Raw genomic sequence first — 19,565 nt, forward strand, 5'->3', positions numbered from 1 at the left:
CTTTAGTAGGCAGGAATTGTGAGCATCTGTATATCAATCTGAATACTTAGTGTAGCTGGCAGGTAGTTTAGTTAATTTGCTATATTCTTGGGTAGTGAATTAATTATCCTGATTTCTCCTCATCATGTCAGATGATACTTGCTATATACTTACTTGGAAATTGGAGATTTAAGCTGAGAAACTGGTTTGTATTAGTATCACTTAACTATGTTGCTGTACGTAGGAACTCTGCAGATTCTCAGCACTGCTTTCACACACATGAGGAGAATTCTCTGGATGAAGTAATTCAGAAGAATATTTCCATTTAAGTGACAGTATATTATTTCTTAGAACTCTTCTAAGTAAAAGGCATGGAAGTTTGTCTTGTAATTGTTCTTTTCAAAATATTCAGTTAATTAAAAGTGTACATTTACATATCAGTTGATATGTACTTAGCTTGTTTTATGTTAAATTTTAATTGCATTTGTATAAGATAATTTTCTTTGTTTGTTGTTAGCCCAACACAAGGAAGGACTCTCCTTTGACCAAAGAGGGATGATCATGGAATCCATGATTGGATAGCTGTCTTTTATACAGGCAGACTGCTCTGAGACAGAAATCTGTGCTAGTCATGAGACTAAACAGCAGTTTCTGGCATACATGGTCAGTTCTAAAAGAAAAATGGAAGGTCAAGTGGTAGCTGTTAAGAAATCCTGAGCTTTAGGGAACTCAAGAATTTGTCAGATTTTGCTAGCTGTTGACTCTTCTGAGGTTAGACAATGGAAATTCTTGTCACTTTTGAGCATTGAGGCCTGTGAATATGTCTAGTGCATTAAAAATTGAGTCTTCTGTAGGTGTAGGAAGTCCAGTCCTTCCCAGAAGTAGCAGGCCCTCTGTGATGGTGACCTGATGAAAAGGAAGCCAAGGGCAGCAGTGACTGAGCTGCAAATAGTCATTTGCACTGCTGTCTCCAGTCCTGTGTTCTTCTGGAGACAGACACTTTCCTTGTCTAGGGAGTGTCAGCCTGGCAAATGATGCAAGTTTTTTCAAGGTTAAAAGGTATTGTGTAACAAAGTTATACCATAATATCTAGCAGATACAAGCACTAATCTATCATACCGTAAGTATGCTGGCAGTGGTGATATTAGCATTACATGCCACATGTCTTCAAGCAAACAGGAACATTTACTGTTTTGCTTGCTTGTCTTGGCAGAGGGATTTGGCAAAGTGTAGCTGTTTCTTTCTACAGTGGATTGCAGATAACTTGCATTGTAGAAAAAGCTGTCTTGGCTTAGTAGGAAACTATCGTTGGTCTGTTTGTTAGGCCATCAAACACATCCTGATCAACTAGTCTTAGAAGCAAATGCTAAAAAAAGAGTGACTCCTTCTATGATCAGTTTAGCCCCACTTTAAACACAGACATACTCATGAAATTCTGCATGATTAAAAATACACTGGTTTAGGCCTCTGATGTTTCAAAGCATAAGAGTCATTACAATTCTACAGTAAACAGGAAGTACTTGAAAAATATTTCTATTGTCTTCCTCATGCCCCATCTCAGCAAGAACTGAGAAGCTCTATGTATGCACCTAAGCACTTCAAACCACTAATTATTTAGGTATTTTGACTTGAACAGAACATTTAAGCTGTAACCTTCAAATAAAAAAAAGTCATGGACAAGTAGATTATTCTCTTGAACGTGCTGGAAAAAATTGCCTAATACTTGCTTAATTGTTTTGCTTCAGTCCATGATAAAAGCAAGGGCGGGCTGAAACTTCAAAGTTGTACAGTTCTGTGTACTCTTACTGCTAACAAATATTCTGCAACTGACTTTGATCTGGAGCCCAGGATGGGGCCAAGCTTTTCAGTGTCTTAAATGTTGTGACTCTTCAGTTGGATTGTGTAGATGAACCTGAGCAGTTGTTCAGCCTCAAGCAGACTTGTTGCCACTCCTGTTCTGCTTTCTCTCCCATCCTGTGACTGATCTGTTTAGTGAATAGCTACTTTGGGACAGTCTTGTCTCTATTCTTCTTCACAGGAAGGAATGGATTTCTAGTTAAACCTTTATCATTACTATAATTCTTCATACAAAAACCCAGAAAGGGTCCCATGGGACAAAATACGTTTGATATACTGTGTGCCTCGTATAAATGTACGAGAGTGAACTTTGCACTTCCTTTCTTATCTTACATTTCCCATTCCTGACATTTCTATGACAGAAAGATCTGCCATCTTTTGCACTTGCTCATCCTCTATTTTTGGGTATTCTCTGAGCAAGCTTTCTGCTCTTACATCCAACCATGAAACAAGACTGAGTACAGGAATTGCATATATATGCACTATTAATTTCTTCTTTTTAGGAGCAGTTACTGTTAACCAGTTTTTACCTTTCACTTAAGAAAAAACTGTGATATTGCATGGATTGACTGTTACCACTGTTACTTTCTGTATGAAAGAGCTGTAGTGTTCTTTCATCTCTCCTCACTCTTTTTCAAAGGAATACTTATGCCCAGGAGCAGAGCAAATTCAGTTGCTTTGTGATGTCTGTTCCAGAACCAGGCATCTTCCTTGTTCTTTCATTTCAAACTGTGTGATACTTGGGGACAGGTAATAAAATACTGTTGAAAATACTAATTTATTATTAAGAACAGGAGATTAAATAGGAATGTCTATTGTTGGGTTCTTGGAAGATGGATGTGATAGTAATAGTTGAGCTACAGTGACTGAAGATTTCTGAGGAAGAAAGTAGATTTGGAAAAGAAAGGGAAATCCTGAACAAAAGAATATATTAGAAAAATAAATGTTTTAGTAGGGAGATGGCAGCTCATTAGTGAAAAAAAAGTATACTCATCTCTCACAATTTTTTATCCACTTTGGCCTCTTGAAGGATGCTGTTAATGTAACAGCATTAAAACCATGAACTATGGGTGCACTTACAACAGAAGTAACAGAAAAGGAGCTCACTAGTATAGCAAAAATCAGCCTTTTACAGCAGTATTTTCATTATTTAAAATAAGCAAACAACCCCCCCTGCTCCTGAAACCTTTATTAGTTGGTGTTTGTGCCCTTGTCCTTGAGTAGAGCTGACTTTAAACTTTTTAGTGACCATGAAAATATAATTTCATGTACTTTCCCCAAGGAAGAGTGCTTTTCTTCAGTGCTGGAATGTCACTTCCTCAAGCCTCAGTTTCCGTAAACTTGAATCATGCAATGAATACAAATAAAAGGTATTTCAGAAGTGCCAAAAGTACCTTGAAAATTGAGCCTTTCGGGTTTTCCAATGTACTTATTCAAGAAAACATATTTATGAGAAGATTATATCAGCTTTCTGATGAAATGTGTGTGCAACCACTCTATGTGTTTCTGTTTTCTGTTTAAAGCACTACTTACCGGCTAGAAAGAGAGGTATATGAGCACAGCGAGTGATGATGTTAAAGATGAGGTGCAGGAATCAAGCAAAACTTTGGCTTATGGTCCTGCAAGGCAAAAGGTACAAGCCTCATGGAAGGATGAGAGTAGTGCCTGGTTAGGGACTGCTGCTATAGGACTTGTGGTGTTGAGACTTGGAACTGCTAGCTAGAAACCAGGGGCTGAAAGATCTTTTGATTATCTAAGTGGCTGAGGGATAGCAGCTGTGACCTTCATCTGTAGAGTTAAGGGTGGAATTTAACCTGCTTTGCCATTACACAAATACGTCAGCTGAGGCAAGCTGAAAATTTCTATTGTGAATCCTTGTCTCCTTCTGAGGTTTCATCTGCCTATATTACTTGGCACTGTAGCTCTGATTTTTGTGAGATGATTGGCAAAGAATAAAAATTTAAAATACTGTGTTTTTCTTGCATTGTAGTTCTGCAACGGCTGCTTTTTAAAATTGTTTTGTCTTCTCTCTTGTTTCCCTTCCCCAAAAGAGCCTACTCCTTTCATGTTACTGCAGATGGTCAGATGCAGCCAGTTCCTTTCCCTCCTGATGCCCTCATCGGTCCAGGAATCCCTCGCCACGCCCGTCAGATCAACACTCTGAACCACGGGGAAGTTGTGTGTGCAGTTACCATCAGCAATCCCACGAGACACGTGTACACGGGTGGGAAGGGGTGTGTCAAGGTCTGGGACATCAGTCAGCCTGGCAACAAGAGCCCTGTGTCTCAGCTGGACTGCCTGGTAGGTGAACAGGAATTTATGCAGAAGGGTAGCTTCTCCTTAGAGACTCAAAAAAAAAAAAGCTATCCTCGTTTGGATTTTGTTCATATTAAAAGGAAGCAGCATAGAGGTTTGTGCAGTGTTAACTGAGAAGACTTAATGTTGTCAAGCACAGCAATATGTACTGTAAATGAAAATTCTAGCTTCAGTGTTGATCCAATTAAATGTGGTGGGGGTTTGGGGGTTTTTCACCCTTTATCCTTTCTTTACTGCTATCATTTTGTAATTGCCTAGTAGTAACAGTGCAGTTGAATGGGTATTCTGTTCTGTGGCAGGTATCTGTCTGGATGCAGAGCCTTCATTTTAGTTATGGAGCAGTAGTGAGTGATTAAGCCAGCATTTCCACTGCCCTACTTACTTCTCCTTTGCTGCAAATTAAAAAAAAAAAAAAATCATAGTAGGAATGCTGTTAACTAATTCTTGCAGTGTTTTTTCCTGTGTCTTGAGTTACAGATCTTAACCATCAATTTTGTAAAAAACTGCTGCCAGTCAAGGAAGGCTGTAATAAGGAAAGGTAGAAATGTCTTCTGTCACTAACTTCCCCACACAGTACCTCTCAAATCAACAACAGTATCACAAATGAGAGATCAATAAGTACAATAAGAATCATGTTGAACAACAAAGGACCAACATAAATACAGGACCAATACAGGAATTCTTAATCTTTTAACTTTAATACTGTGAATACAAAATTGTATTTGAAAGAAAAATTCAAAAATCTGAAGGGCATGAGACTTGAATGACATTTCCATATAGGGTTGTTAAATGCCAAATAAAAGGTCATTTGCTTTAGTATTTCTATTGTTGGTGACCTTCACTGATGGAGTACCTTTGCAGAAAATCAAGCTTACTTTGGCTCTGTTTTTATGTAATGAGATAGAAACCTTGCCATTCATCAGGTTTGAAACAGAGTAGACTGTGGCAACAGGAGTCTGCAGTTTTAATTTCTGCACCTGTAGTTTCTAATTAGTGACAAGAAGTAGGTGTTTCAAACCTTATAGGATCTCCTGGTTCCTCTTCAGTAATGGAAAAAGTAACAAACTGTTTAAAGCTTTGATGCAGTCAGAATTATATTAGTGGTCATTACTGGCAGGCACGTAACTGAGATGATTTGTGTTGTACAGAACAGAGATAACTACATCCGCTCCTGTAAATTGCTTCCCGATGGATGCACCCTGATTGTTGGTGGGGAAGCCAGCACATTATCCATTTGGGACCTGGCAGCTCCAACTCCTCGCATCAAAGCAGAACTGACATCCTCAGCGCCTGCCTGCTATGCTCTGGCTATCAGCCCTGATTCCAAGGTGTGCTTTTCCTGCTGCAGTGATGGGAACATTGCAGTGTGGGATCTGCACAATCAGACACTGGTCAGGTGAGTCGTTGTTTACAGAAAATTTTAATAGGAGTTACTCTTTGGACAGTTACATAAATATTTATCTCCCTGAATAGGGTTCATGACAGGAAAGTAAATAGTGCCTGTTATTCAAAGGAGTGGTTTACACCCCAGTTAGGCAGAAACTAGTTTTGGTAGCTTCAGCCTAGTCTTGGAAGATGTGTTTTCAGGGCCTAATGGGTTGTCTGTCACCTACTGTAGTCAATGTAAAAACTCCTGTGGGTTTCTGTTATTTGGGATTGGTCTGCAGGTTTCTGCAAGCAGCATTCTTGCTGATTTGTTATTGGGATAGACTGAACATGCCTTTTAAGGAACACTTTGAGGTTTGTTCTTTTCCTTTGTCTTAAGCCTTGTTATGTAAAGAAGAGTATTTTCAATTCTTACTTAGTGATGGTAAGTAGTAAAATTAATCTTACAAACATATTTGAAAGGGTGGATCCTCTCAGTTCTTTAGGAAAGCACAGGGGCTTACAATAAGCTAAAATTTAGCTTATGCTTACCAAAGTAGTGGTGGCTTACAATATTTTGAGAAGAGAGAGTCTAATTAGGGAAAGGCCATGTTACCTGAAAAGTTCTGAACACAAAAATTACAGAATACACTTAGTCTGCTGTGTTTCAATTAAACTTCCTGTATATCCATAATTAGCTGAAAATTACATGCAGAGAGTCATGTTAATGTGCATGCAAATTTTACTTTCTGTTTAACTTTTAGGTCAATAAATACAATTTTAGTTTTATAAAGTTTTCAGAATGCACATGACAAAGTTAGTCCCTGTAAAGGTGCACTCTGTGGCATCTATACACATCTATGAATGTCTTGCTTTTTAAATGTTTGCTGTATGTGTTCCCACCACTTGCTGGCTGATCTTGCTGATTGATAACACATGGAATTTTGAGACCAGAGCTACTAAACAAAATGTGCAGTGTGACCTTTCTGTGGCAGGCTCTTGGTGATTCATACCCTTCATTCCCAAGCTAGTTGTCTTTTCCCCACCCGCCCTTCACCTTTCACATTGAGGCATAGGACTTGCTAAAGCTAATTGCTGATGAAAAATGCAGGAGCCTCAGAATGCTTTTGCCAAAGGATTAAGAAAAACTTGAGATGACCTTCTCGTTGCTGAAAGCTGAGAGTTGCTAATGAGAAGGTTATAAAACCAACTACACCATTTAGATTTTTGTAATCTCCTGCCACAGAGACTGCAACTTCGTGGCTCAGCAATGCTTGTGTTTAACTATCTGGATCTCTATCTGGATCCCTTTCTATTAGTATATCTGCTTGTTATTTATCTTCTTGACTTGCAGCCAAAGAAAAATACAGAAGCTGGTTTCTGATATCGGAAGTTTTATTCCCTGACTGCTTTGATTTAATCCAAGTTAGCCTTAGTGATTTTAATATTCTCACAAGTGGGTTTGGTTGTCTTTTTTTTTTTTTTTTCCAAACCTGATAGGAAATATTTGACTTTATTCAGCTAGCCATGATGCAATTCATTCCTCTAGCACCTGGAAAATGTTTTTGTAATACTGGTATTTAGTGCTCAGTGAGAGGGAGGGCCTGATTCTTGCTCATCAGCAGACACAGAAGAGATGACACACATGTACAGAGCCCAAAACTAACACCACAACAGTGTTTACCTTGAGCTCTGGCAGGAAATCATTATTCAATCTGGTTTGTTTTATCAGGCAATTCCAGGGCCACACAGATGGAGCCAGCTGTATTGACATTTCTAATGATGGTACCAAGCTCTGGACAGGAGGTTTGGATAACACTGTCAGATCCTGGGACTTGAGAGAAGGGAGACAGCTACAACAGCATGACTTCACATCACAGGTAACTGGATTTTCCTACTGCTTGGGGCAGTGTGTGGGGTGGAAAGGAAACCCTTAGGATCAAAGGTAAGATCGAGCCCAGTAGAACTGGCAGGTTGTTCCCTCTCTTTCTTTTGGCTGCTCACAACACAGCTTTCTTATGTGCTTAGATTATAGAAGAAAATGATAGCCTGACACTATTCTTTTCCTATTTTTGTAAGTTAAAAGGTAAAAACAGGGGTTATTTAGTTACTTGAATTTTGAACTACAGTTTTGCTACTGAACTACGTGAATTTGCCCTTATCTCTCTGTCTCCCTCTCCCAAATAATTTTAACTGCAGAAAAAAATTATCTGTAGGAAAAAAATTAGAAGTTGTAAATATGGTTTAATTTTCAGATATTTTCCCTTGGTTATTGTCCTACTGGTGAATGGCTAGCTGTGGGAATGGAGAGCAGCAATGTCGAAGTGCTACATGTAAATAAACCAGACAAATATCAACTGCACCTTCATGAGAGTTGCGTATTGTCACTCAAGTTTGCTTACTGTGGTAAGTTGCCCTGAACATAGAACTGGAGCTCTTAATTCATATATTGCTGATTAGTTATTTCATAGTCATTAGTTATTACATCTCAGTTCCTTAAGTAATGCATAAATATTTCCGCTTTATCAATTCAAATGCACTTATCTACAACCAACCATCTGTTTATCTAGCGGCTGTTGTGAGGATTGATTCATGTGTAAAAAGCTATTTCTGTTTGAAGAGTTAAGAGATTTCCTAGTATATAGCACACTGTAAACGCACAGAGTGTCCACATTGATTGTAAGCAAAAGTACTGTGTTGATTAGTGGTAAGAACTTCTATAGGGGTAATTAGTTAACAGATTTCATTGATGTGAATTGAAGACCCAAAATTTGTCAGACACGTCTTTCATGTTTTTTTAATCCTTCTGGTTTATATTCTAGGTAAATGGTTTGTGAGTACTGGGAAAGATAACCTTCTTAATGCATGGAGAACTCCTTATGGAGCCAGTATCTTCCAGGTGAGGATGATATTGCTTTTAATGAAAAAAAAAAAAAAACCATGCAGAGTCCCAAGAGTGGACTTGGATATCTTCATATATGTGATCTACCCAAAATGGGATACTGAAATGAGGGCAACAGACTTCTTTTTAATGATGAAAAATATTTCTATTTTTCTTCTAGTCCAAAGAATCTTCATCAGTGCTTAGCTGTGACATCTCTGTGGATGATAAGTACATAGTCACTGGCTCTGGAGACAAAAAGGCTACAGTCTATGAAGTTATCTACTGAAAAATATGACGGGGATATTCTTTTAGAAGTTGAACTGGGCCAAAATTGTTCTTAATTGTAGACGTAGAAAGGTTTTGAATTTTTGAAAGGAACACAAGTGTTGAGGTTCCAGACCTTGCCATGAAACTACTCCAATTTTTCAAAATAGAAGGCAACATCCAGCAACTAAATATTGGCTACGTGGACCAGATGGAACACAGAGGCAAGATGGACAGATGTAGCCCAGGTTTTTGACATAATTTTTAAAAGCCAAGTCTACTGAAGAATGTTGGAGCCTTTTATTTTTTTTTTCTTTGTGACCTCATGCAAATTGTTCTCATTGCCTGAATATGGGGGATAAATACCTTTCTGTTCCTTGCAGTTCAAGTCGCATTCTATCCTGTGTAGAGCAGCAGTGTCTCAGATGAACTTGTTTCCTGTTTTTGCATCTTGTGATATGTTTTTGTATTTTTGTTGAAGGTCAAACATTTGTACAAATTGTAAATATATTTAGTTTACTACAGTAAAGGCTTTAGTACGAACAACCAGTCTTCCCCCTTGTCCCCTCCCTGCTTGCCCTGCTTATTTAAAATTAAAAATCTTTTGGGGATATAAGTACCTTTTTAGAAGCAAAAGCAAACACTATGTATAGTTTGAAAATGGTGTCTTATTCTTTATAACTATTCTTAGATTCCTTTATCATACTTCAAAGTAGTTGATTTGACATACTAGGGTATCAAGTCCAGTAGATACTGTCTTGTTCTACAGAAAACTTAAAAAGGCAGTTTTGTACTAATTATAGTGTAAATATAAAAATTGAACATTTCATAAAGCTGTTCAGTTTAAGTTCATTCTGATGTCCCATGTATATGTTCTTTGGCAGATACAGTAATATGTGCCTGATCATAACTCATTTGGTCATTTCTCTACAAGAGGAGGTGACTTCCCTGTCCTTTTTCCCCCAGCTGAACAGAATTCATGTGAGACTGCATTTCAACTAAGTACATCAGAGCCTTTATTCGTTAACTGAGGGTGTCTGTGATTAGATAAGCTAGATAAGTTGCACCCTTCATGTTTTACAGAGAAGTGGTAGTTAATGACCATTTCCTTTTTAAAGTCTTGTCTATACTTAGATACTCAGGTAAATTTAACTAAATTACCAAAAGTGTGAGTTTTACAGGGGATTGCTTAAAGACGTTAAATACTTGCAGGGTTGCAAGTGAAGTGAATTAACCTAAACTAAGTTAAACTCGCCTCTTAATTTCTTGTGAGAATATTGACTAAGAAGGATTTTGATTTTCAACTAATTCACTCTACAAATTAATTAGAATTAATTTTCCTGAGTGTCCCATATTATGCAGGCCTGTAGGCTCTATGTATTCATGCTGAGCAACTTTTGAGTCCTTTCCACTGTCACATCAGTGTGTGACATCTGTGAAGAGCCATGCTAAGCAGTCAGTTACCAAAGCTATGCATCTTCAAGTTTTCTTGGTGTACTCAAGAGCAATGGATGAGGAGAGAATGTGTTCACTTTATTTAACTATTATTTTTTCAGTTTAACATGTTCTGCCACTGTGCGCTAGACAACAAACTTTGCTATTGCACTGGTGAGGGTCATGCATTTCCTACATTCTGTAATTTGGTTAGAATTTCTATTGCTAATGGAGAGTACAGATGAACAGAAGAATATCTTTGAACAACTAATTCAGATTACACAAACTGGCAGACAGAAGAGCTGCTTTCTCATTTTGCTAGCATTTGACAATGGCCTATGTCCCTGCTCTTTCAAAGACACATAGCTAGGAAGAAACAAGTTTGACTGACAGATGCATTGATTGGATAAAAATTTTTCATCTGGGGGCAAATTTTATCTCAGTTAGTAGTCTGAAGAGACACTGGCTTTCTTTTCAATTTACATAACCATTCTACTGAAACCACTTTATAGCATGTAGATGTGTAATAGCCTTAATGGACTAACATTCATTTGGAATGTAGAATGTTACCCATTCAGGATAATCTGGTCTCCTATACATTTAAAATTAGCCTCAGTCCATATGTATCCATATATATCTTTGTTGATTACTTTGCTGTTAATTTGTATCTGTATGAAATGACAGACCAGTTTAGGTGCTGGTCATGTTGCTTTCAGACATAGTGGGGCAAAAAGCAGAATCATCAGGCTTTTCAAAGAATTAACTGTATTTGCTACACTGAAATACTGGGAAGTGCTATGCCATTTTTAAAAGGTAAAGTTTTAAAAAATCAAGTATTTACTAGATTATTGATTTTTACACTTTTCCTATTGAAGTTTCTCTGAACATCTGGCTCTGCCAGTGATCATTGACTTTAGCAGCACCCACAAATTTGCTTTAGTTAGGATGTTTTTGATTTTTGCCAAACTGCTATCACCTTGGCTTTTACATTATAGGTATCCTTTTGCTGTTCTCTGAAGTTGATATCAGAGGAACCAAGAATGCAAGTATTCTAACATATCCATATGAATTGAAAAAAAACCACAAGTGTAATCACATTCTTGGCAATCAGGAGGTTCAAAATCATACTGTTAGGAAAATCATAAAATACCTTATTTTCTTGGCTTCTAGAACGCACAGTGTGTCAGAGCAGTTATGGAATCAGAAATGTATGCATGTGAATGAATTTAATCATATTTGTACCATATATTTCTTGATTGTAATTAAGAAATTAATTCTTCCCCTCCTCCCCCCCCCGCCCATCATATCTACTTTAAGCCTTGGGTCTGAAAACTAGTGGATGCATCTGAAAACTTGTGGATGCATCATCCATACTTGTGGATGAGTAGTTCTCTCCATTTGTTGTTTCAGATTTCACTTAATGTTTATGAAACATCATGGGTTTTTTCATTTGTCAGACAGTAAAGCATATTCTACTTGCAGATGTAAGTTTTAATGAAAAGATAGATTCCCTGAACTCCTGGCATGTCTGTGTATGCAATTACCTACAAGATTTGAAACTTGTGGTGCTTGAAACTTCTGTAAGTTCTTGTAGCTCTGTGTAAAGTAGTGGGTGGAAATAATTGCTTGTTGAATGAAGAAACAGATCAACCGAGATCAGCAGCAGCAGAAAAGGCACTAGAAAAACGATATGGGAAAAAGAAGTACGCCAGTAACTATTGCGTAGGTAATTAATTTTTTTTGGGGGGGGGGGGGGAGGGGGAGGTCAGTTTAATTACAGTCCTAAAAGATACCTTTGGTTAGCCCTTTTTTGGGACAGTCCTTGTGTGCTGGGTGGCCCTCAGTATTCAGAGATGTCTGAATGCCGCTCTGGCAAATGCTAGTGCTGGATAGAAGCAGGGAGTCCTTACAAAAGACATTTTGGATGTCAGTGCATACAATAACTGATGAAGAGGGGATTTGTGGTAATACCAATTCAACTGAACAAAATTCTTTGCCAGCTTTAATATGTATATTTTGTATATGTGCACTGGCATAACCCTTCGTAAATCAATTGTGCAGAAAATCATGGTATCATTCCACACAACGTATTTGTCAGTGTGTCAGACTTTCTTTTTGATTATAATTCCAAGTAATGATAATTTCCCATGTTAGTCTACAAGCCACTGGTACCTGAGAGAGAATTTTCATCTACATTAGTTCTTTTTAACTCATTTGGCATTTCAAAGGCTTTTCTTCCTTTAAAGGAAAGAGGGAGCACTAAATGAATATGATTTTCATAGACCATTACAACACGTGTTATTTTTTAATATTAACATCAATGTAGAATCTGTCATCTAGTCTCATATATACTACTGTGTATGAATGATTGACATCATTTTTGGGTCACATTTTTGCATTGATGATACAAGTAGAATTTTCAGAAGTTTCTAAGTTACTGAAGTAGCTTTGACTCACAAACTGATTTTTGGTTTTGGTGTTTAATTCTTGGTAGGTTTTTTTTGTTTGTATTTTTGTGGAACGACTAGCCCACTTATGAGCCTGTGGGATTATGTAACCTAGTTAGAATAATCTTTCATATTTTCTACTATATTGGTGCAATTTTGAGTTGATGGGGAAGTTCCACCATTCCATTAATTAAGGAAGGTGGATTTTAAAGTTTTTGGGCTAAAGAGAAGTACTGACTTCTGATTTTGCATTACTGATAAAGTGTTTACCCCTTAAATCACTTCACTGGAGAATGTGGACTGGCTCCAACTCTGCTGTCTCCTTGAAGGATTTTATTTTTTTCTCCTACCACAAGTACAGAGAAGGAATTTGAGAATGTAGGTCTATGTAAGACTTCAGTCATAGTGTCCTGCCAGACAGACATACTTTATTACATAATGGGGAAGGTGAAACAACTCAGAGTTGAACCTAACAAACCAGAATGCAAGAGTTCATGGCAGGAAATAACACAGACAGAATCACATAATCACTTAGGTTAGAAAAGCCTTCCAAGATCTAGTCCAACCTTTGACTGAACATCACATGTCAACTAAACCATAGCATTATGTGCTGCATCTGGTTATTTCTTGAACACCTCTGGGAATGGTGACTACCACCTCCCTGGGCAGCCTGCTCCAATGCTTGACAACTTCTTCCATGAGAAAATTCTTCCTGAGGTCCAACCTGAACCTCCCCTGACTCAGCTTGAAGCTATGTCCTCTTGTCCTGTGCCTGAGAGGAGAGGCTAACTGACATCCAACTTGTTACAACCTCATTTCAGGGAGTTGTAGAGGGATGAGGTGTCCCCTGAGCCTTTTCTCCCAGGCTAAGCAATCCCAGCTCCCTCATCCACTCCTTAAAAGACTTATGCTCCAGACCCTTCACCAGCTCCATTGCCCTTCTCTGGACACACCTCAATGTCCTTGTCACGAGTGGCCTGAACTGAACACAGGATTTGAGGTGCAGCCATTCCAGTGACAAGGACAGGGAAAATCCATTCCCTAGTCCTGCTGGCCACACTATTGCTGACACAAGCCAGGATGCCATTGGCCTCCTTGGCCACCTGGTCACACTGCACACACATGGAAAATGAGAACATAGAAACACGTATATTTTAGGTGTAATCTAACATGCAATCCACGCAATTCACCTAGAATGAGATTTCAGTGTGCAATTTCGCTGACTTATGTTTCTCTGTAAAGTTGTTAAAATGTTTCTGTGTAGTTATTCAAAGACACTTGAGCTGTGTGTTTGAACTGGAAGTGGACATTTCTTTGACATCCATAAACATCTAACCACCTCATCCTAAGAGGAAAGGGAGTTAAATCACAGACAGTTCCCAGCATTTACCATTACCTTTTATTTCTGTAGCTCAAGATCTGCTTCTAAGCAATTGATAATCCCATTTTCAGCAACATGCTCCCAAATGTCCCATTGCATCTTAAGTGCTTAGTGCAGTATGGTAGATTTTGCTAGGGAAACCAGACATGTAAAAACTGGGTGCTTGAAAAATCTATCTTACTGACATTTCTGTGAAATTTACCCAGAGTTTCTGCTCAGCTATATAGGAGAGCTCACACACTGAAACATTTTCTAAATCAGCAAAAAGTAGGTTTTGAACACAATTTAAGCACATGGGTGGGCTTGGGTTCTTTTTGTTTTGGTTTGTGTTTTTTTACTATTTTGTGTTGATTTATTTCTTTTTTTCTTCTGACATAAATTTAAAAGTATAAATTGAATACAACAAGAAAACATGCAGGGAAATCAGAAGAATGAATAATAGCCTTCAGAGGGCAGAATGTTGTTGAAGATGCTGTATCTCAAAGCAAAGAACCTACTGCTTCTGTGATACATTAATTCTTGAGAGAGCTGGATTTCTATTTCCTGGAAGCTGCAGTGCTGGTCAGAAAACTGAATACCAAAAAATTTCTGTTGTGGGGACAAATGTTATTTTCAAATCTGAGCAGTGTTTTTTCTGGGGTTTGGGGTTTTTTCCCATATTTCTTACATCTGGGTCTCACAGCTCACTCCTAGAAGCTGAACAACAGTCTGTGTCCTTTCTGGCTCTATCCTCTACTATGCATTAGTAAGAATTTAGTTGCCTATTGATGATACGTAGAATACAGGAAAATCTGATTGAATATTTTAGTGGATAGCTGCATTGATTATATTGGGCAGTGTCTGCTGTAATGATTTCCCTTACTAAAACAAGCACTCAGAGATAAGATAGCTGCATTATTCTATATTATTTGTATTTTTATTGTTTATAGAATTGCTGGTTTGGCATAGTTCACTCTTCCCAGAAAAATTCTGTGGTGGCTTCTGAAGTAAAACTTAAAATTATGAGATCTTTCCTCTCCTATAATTTCACATGTGATTTTGCCCATATTTTTGTAAGGTTATGTTGATTCATAGAAGAGATGCTGCAAGGAACACTAGACAGTTCTATTGTGTACAGCTTGGCAAGGATTGCCTTTGCTATGTTCACAGTACAAAGGTATAGTATCTCTCAAACCCTGTTTCTATCTGTTTTCTGCCAAAAATGAGTTTGAGGTGAAGATAACACATAGTCTGGAGACTAAGTAATCAAACATACTGTTATCATTATCCCTTTTGTATACTTTGTCATTAACACAGAAAATTGAGATGATAGCTTGTAACTGCAAACAATAAATCTGTTTTTCCTTCGAGCACTGATTTTAATGGCAGTTTAAAGAAGTTAACAAGCAGAATGAAGGGGTCATAAATGAAAGTTAACCCATAGCAGTGGAAGCTTAGAAATCCTTGTTACTTTCCTGGTAGTGAGCCTAATTTGTTTAAAATAAAATCCATCTGCTCATTTCACAGTCTTTGTCACATTTTCTTCAGTGATCCACAGTGGATTACCCCTTTACTTTAAAAATTGGCTGCAATTATGATAAGCTAGTAACTTATTTTGTGGTTTGCTGTAGCATGATATTTTGCAGAGCAAAATTTATTCTTTTTATTCTTAAAAAAATTAGTCACATATTGGGTTTTTTTGCAGTTGGACCCAATTTTTAAAATTAGATTTCAAGTAAATATATAATCTGATGGCTTTGCAAATTCAAAATATTTTCTAATTGCTGATGACTCAGCCAAACACTACTGTTAAGTACGTAAATGTCCTTACTGTCAGCCTGGTATTTGCTTAGCATGCCATGCATGCAACAAAACTTTGGAGTGATTCAACTTTTGTGGCCGCATTAAATTTATTTACTGGAATAAGTTTCCTTTTTCATATAGAAATCAGTTTACTACTGTGCTCCTTTGTGTTTCCTCCTGAATATACATTAGATCTCTAGAGGTGTTTTAATGAGTTACACATACATAATGCTTCTAACTTTTCTCTGTCTTTCTCATTGTTAATTATGTGAGATGTGTATTTCTAACTGCAGTTGAGTGAATATTCACAAATATATGGTATAATTGAATTTTTGAATGTGTACTTCAAGAAGTTTATAGACTTGTATGGATAAATCATTGATTTTCATTTGTCAAATTCAAGATTTCCAAGTCCTGATACTCATGTATTTTTATCAGTGAATCTGTTTAAGGAAATACTTCTGGATTTTGAATGGTTTTCATAGCTTTTTTTATTTGTTTATGTAGATAATCTTCTTCGTTGAGCACAAGTTATTGACCTGATATTCTATTTATAATTCTTCCTGGTTCTTCAGTATTTTATCTAGCTGTAACTTATTAAAAACCACAAATATGAAATGGGGATATTAATGACAAGTGGTTTAAATGTGAGAGTTTTAAAATGCATGTTAGAATATTTCAACACTTTGTTCACTGTAATTTTACATTTTTTCATTACTTAAGTAATTAAAAAAAAATCCTTAGGGTTGAATTATAGTAAAATTTTATACATCTCAGTACTAATTTTGTCTCCCAGTGGACAGCAATAATTTAGATGGGATTGTTTTTACTCTACCTAATTTATTCTTGGGACGGGGGAAGGGGAAAAATATTAACCTTGCAAATTTTGCTAATTATAATAATTTCATTACTACTGTTAATTTTTTTAATAACCTCCATGCCTTCAGAAATTTGTTCTTCTATATTTTGAAGAAAACATACAGATATACAGGGTTCTGTAATAGAATGTGTTTACAGTATTTATCCCTTGGGTAAGCTATAACAGTAAGGGGAAGTACAGTGACAGATACCACTTGCAATAGTTGCTAGTGCTATGTGCCTTTGAATAATTTTCTTTAGTTATTAATGTTTTTTGTAATCTTAGGTGGGGTTAGCAGCTTTAAATCAGTTTCATTTCTGTCAAAGTGGATATGATAATACATTCTTAGAGCTTTACTAGTTTTACTAATTTTAGATGTGCAAGGTAAATCGTTGCATGGATGGTTTTGAACTGATTTGACTGTTCAGGTTAACTTCTTAGGCTTCAAAATCTACTAGAGTTAGAGGGAGAATTTACCAGTTATATTTGGGGGTTCTTTATTGCTTTCATTTTGTACTATATATGATCAGTGGGACTTTCTTACCACAATAGGTGTGCTCACACTTTTAATGTTCCCATAGTTTCCCCTGTCTGTTTCATTTGAATTTAGCTTACAAATTAATCCCTTTCCATAGGTGTCTGCTTTGCCTTAACAAGTATGAAAATAATCAAAATATTGCTGTTTGACAGAGACACTGTATATTTCTCTGTTTCTGATGTGGATAGCGTTTAGCAGGGCTTGTCTAGTTAAAAGGCAGTTAAAATAGTAATCACACATGATCTGTGTCTAACTGTCGTTCGTAGAAAAAGTGCAACAAAGTGATATGTGGTGATAACAATTCAGAAGGAAAAGAATATGAAATTCAGATAGCAGCTTGAACGATTTGCTGTTAGCATGGGGCCCAATAACACTACAAAGCTATAAACTCTGTCTTTCTAGATTGCCCAGTTAGGTGGCAAAGATGCAATTTGTCTTTTCTGAAGCCGCCTGCTGCTTGCTAGCTCCATCTCCTGTCACAGCCTATTAGCTCCCCAAGAAAATTGGTGGGAAATTGCCTGCAGATTGTAGGAAATTGCATCTCCAGGCCCTGGAAGAAATGTAGGATAGCACAACACTGATCCTCCCAGAGCAGCTATTAATACAGCAAAAGCTGACCTTTGGCATGGTGTGAAACGACTTTGCTGAATAAAGACTGTATTATGTGTGGTTGAAGGAGGGAAGGAGTTATTATCTTAGCTATGCTTGTAGTCAGCCTGTTCCAGGAAGCTTAAGCATTAGCGGTAGGTTTTGCTGCCCCCCCAGCTCATTCCCATTGGAAGGTGGGAGAGGAGATGTTAGAGCCTTATACAGAAATTTCATTGTACAGATGGGCAAAAAACCATAACATATTTAAATTATGTTGGTACATATGAAATTCAGAGGTTTAGTGACAAAACTGAAAGGTAATTTATGAAGCTAATTGCAAAAATATTAATAGGTGCCTCTGTTCGGTTGATACTTGGTCAGACTAGGAACAACTTTTTGACTATTTCATTCTATTTGTATATACGTATCATGCATTTGATTTTGGAGCAGTTACAGTGAAATGGAACTGTTTTGTAAAAACTCATGGGATACACAAGACTTATCGTAGATTTTAGCATTAAATTCCTTGCTGCTAGGAAGCTCACTTCTGTCATGTTTAAACCAATTCCCCTCTATTCTTTATGGTGTGATATCTATGAGTTTCATCCTCTGCCATTTCTACTAGAGCTACCTTTCTAATTTTGTACTTTACCTCAGTTTTATAGGGCCTTTCAATAAAAGACTCAACTTTTCTGTGAATCCTGAGAGAGGGCGTATGTAGAGTTAGTTTGCAACATAAAAATAAATGCCAGCATTTTCTTTGAGCTTGCAATTGTACTTAGTTGATTCAAAGCCTCCTGAGGAAGATATGGTTGTGAATTAGAATGGTGTATTGATTAGAAGTGAGTATGAGGAGAGCGGCAGCAGCAGGGAAAAAGTCATTTTGCAATCAAGAGCATTGCTGTTTTCAAACTCAGCTGAGATCTCTTGGTAACTGGCAGCTGCCCAGGGATCTAAGTGAAACCAATAGGTTCATTTCCTGTTGTATTAGTGTCCACTGTTGTAAATGAGCTAAGAGGGCTTATGAACACTTACACAGCTGATTAGAGAAAATTAGTGGCCTGCCTTATGGAGCTGAGACAGAAGCTGAGTATGGGGCAGCATGGCAAAAAAGGTATTGTGCAGAGTTCAAAGCACAGCTGAAGGGGATCAAGAGAACTTCATGGCTCTCTAGACCACTGTTTTGAATTCTTGTGATCATGAATGCACACATATGTCAGTCTGAAATGCTAATTCGTGGAGGCACTGTTTCTAAATTAGTTATAGCACCTTTTATGGAAGTTATGCTGTGTGTCTTTTCTTGTAAAACACAAATACAGGCACAGAAGAGCTATGGTGCTTGAGCCTTTATTCTGTATTTACAATAGCTGTTCATCTTCCAAGGTATTACATACTAATTGCATTCTCAAAATAAACCTTGCCATTTAGTAACAAACTGGGTTTTTTGTATAGTTCAATACATATATTGGATGAACAAAGAATATTTAGAGGACACAGAGAATCTTCCCTATTTAAAGGATACAGAAAATCTGCCCTGGCTAATCACTGAATTTGCCTTCTCTTGTAACTAACAGACAAACTAAACTGGGTGATACAGTATTCAGAATTTCATTTCTTCTGGCTGATGGCACGAGCACTGTTACCTGCATGCATACTCCAACTTTAATGAGGCCAAGCCTATTATTCTACACAGATCAAGGAGATAACAAATCATTCTGTATGAAAAGCAGAAGCTTTCTTTTCATAAATTCAAAGCTGCAAGCTCTTGCTTTCTTGTGGAAAGAACCAAAATTCAGACTGGGCTGTGAGGAATTTGGAGTGCACCAAAAGCTGCTCTGGACAGTTGGATGGTTTAAAAGAGGATTGGCGGG

The 19,565-nt window shown here is 37.3% G+C and overlaps 1 protein-coding gene across 2 annotated transcripts in view; it reads left to right on the top strand.

Annotated features, from left to right (window-relative positions):
• The window catches only part of TLE1 (TLE family member 1, transcriptional corepressor), an 81,853-nt gene extending 62,724 nt beyond the window's left edge, over positions 1-19,129 (top strand). For both annotated transcript variants that reach the window (XM_042033727.1, XM_042033728.1), the window contains exons 15-20: positions 3,888-4,137; positions 5,301-5,548; positions 7,250-7,397; positions 7,773-7,923; positions 8,340-8,416; positions 8,580-19,129. In XM_042033727.1, the coding sequence (XP_041889661.1) occupies positions 3,888-4,137; positions 5,301-5,548; positions 7,250-7,397; positions 7,773-7,923; positions 8,340-8,416; positions 8,580-8,687 (982 nt within the window). In that variant the 3' untranslated portion in view covers positions 8,688-19,129. The remainder of the gene's footprint in view (positions 1-3,887; positions 4,138-5,300; positions 5,549-7,249; positions 7,398-7,772; positions 7,924-8,339; positions 8,417-8,579) is intronic.
• The last annotated feature ends 436 nt before the right edge of the window (positions 19,130-19,565 follow it).

This window comes from Corvus kubaryi, unplaced genomic scaffold (genome assembly GCF_017639235.1).
Source record: "Corvus kubaryi isolate FWS band 111438036 unplaced genomic scaffold, C.kubaryi_AGA036_p1.0 37357, whole genome shotgun sequence".
NCBI lineage: Eukaryota > Metazoa > Chordata > Aves > Passeriformes > Corvidae > Corvus > Corvus kubaryi.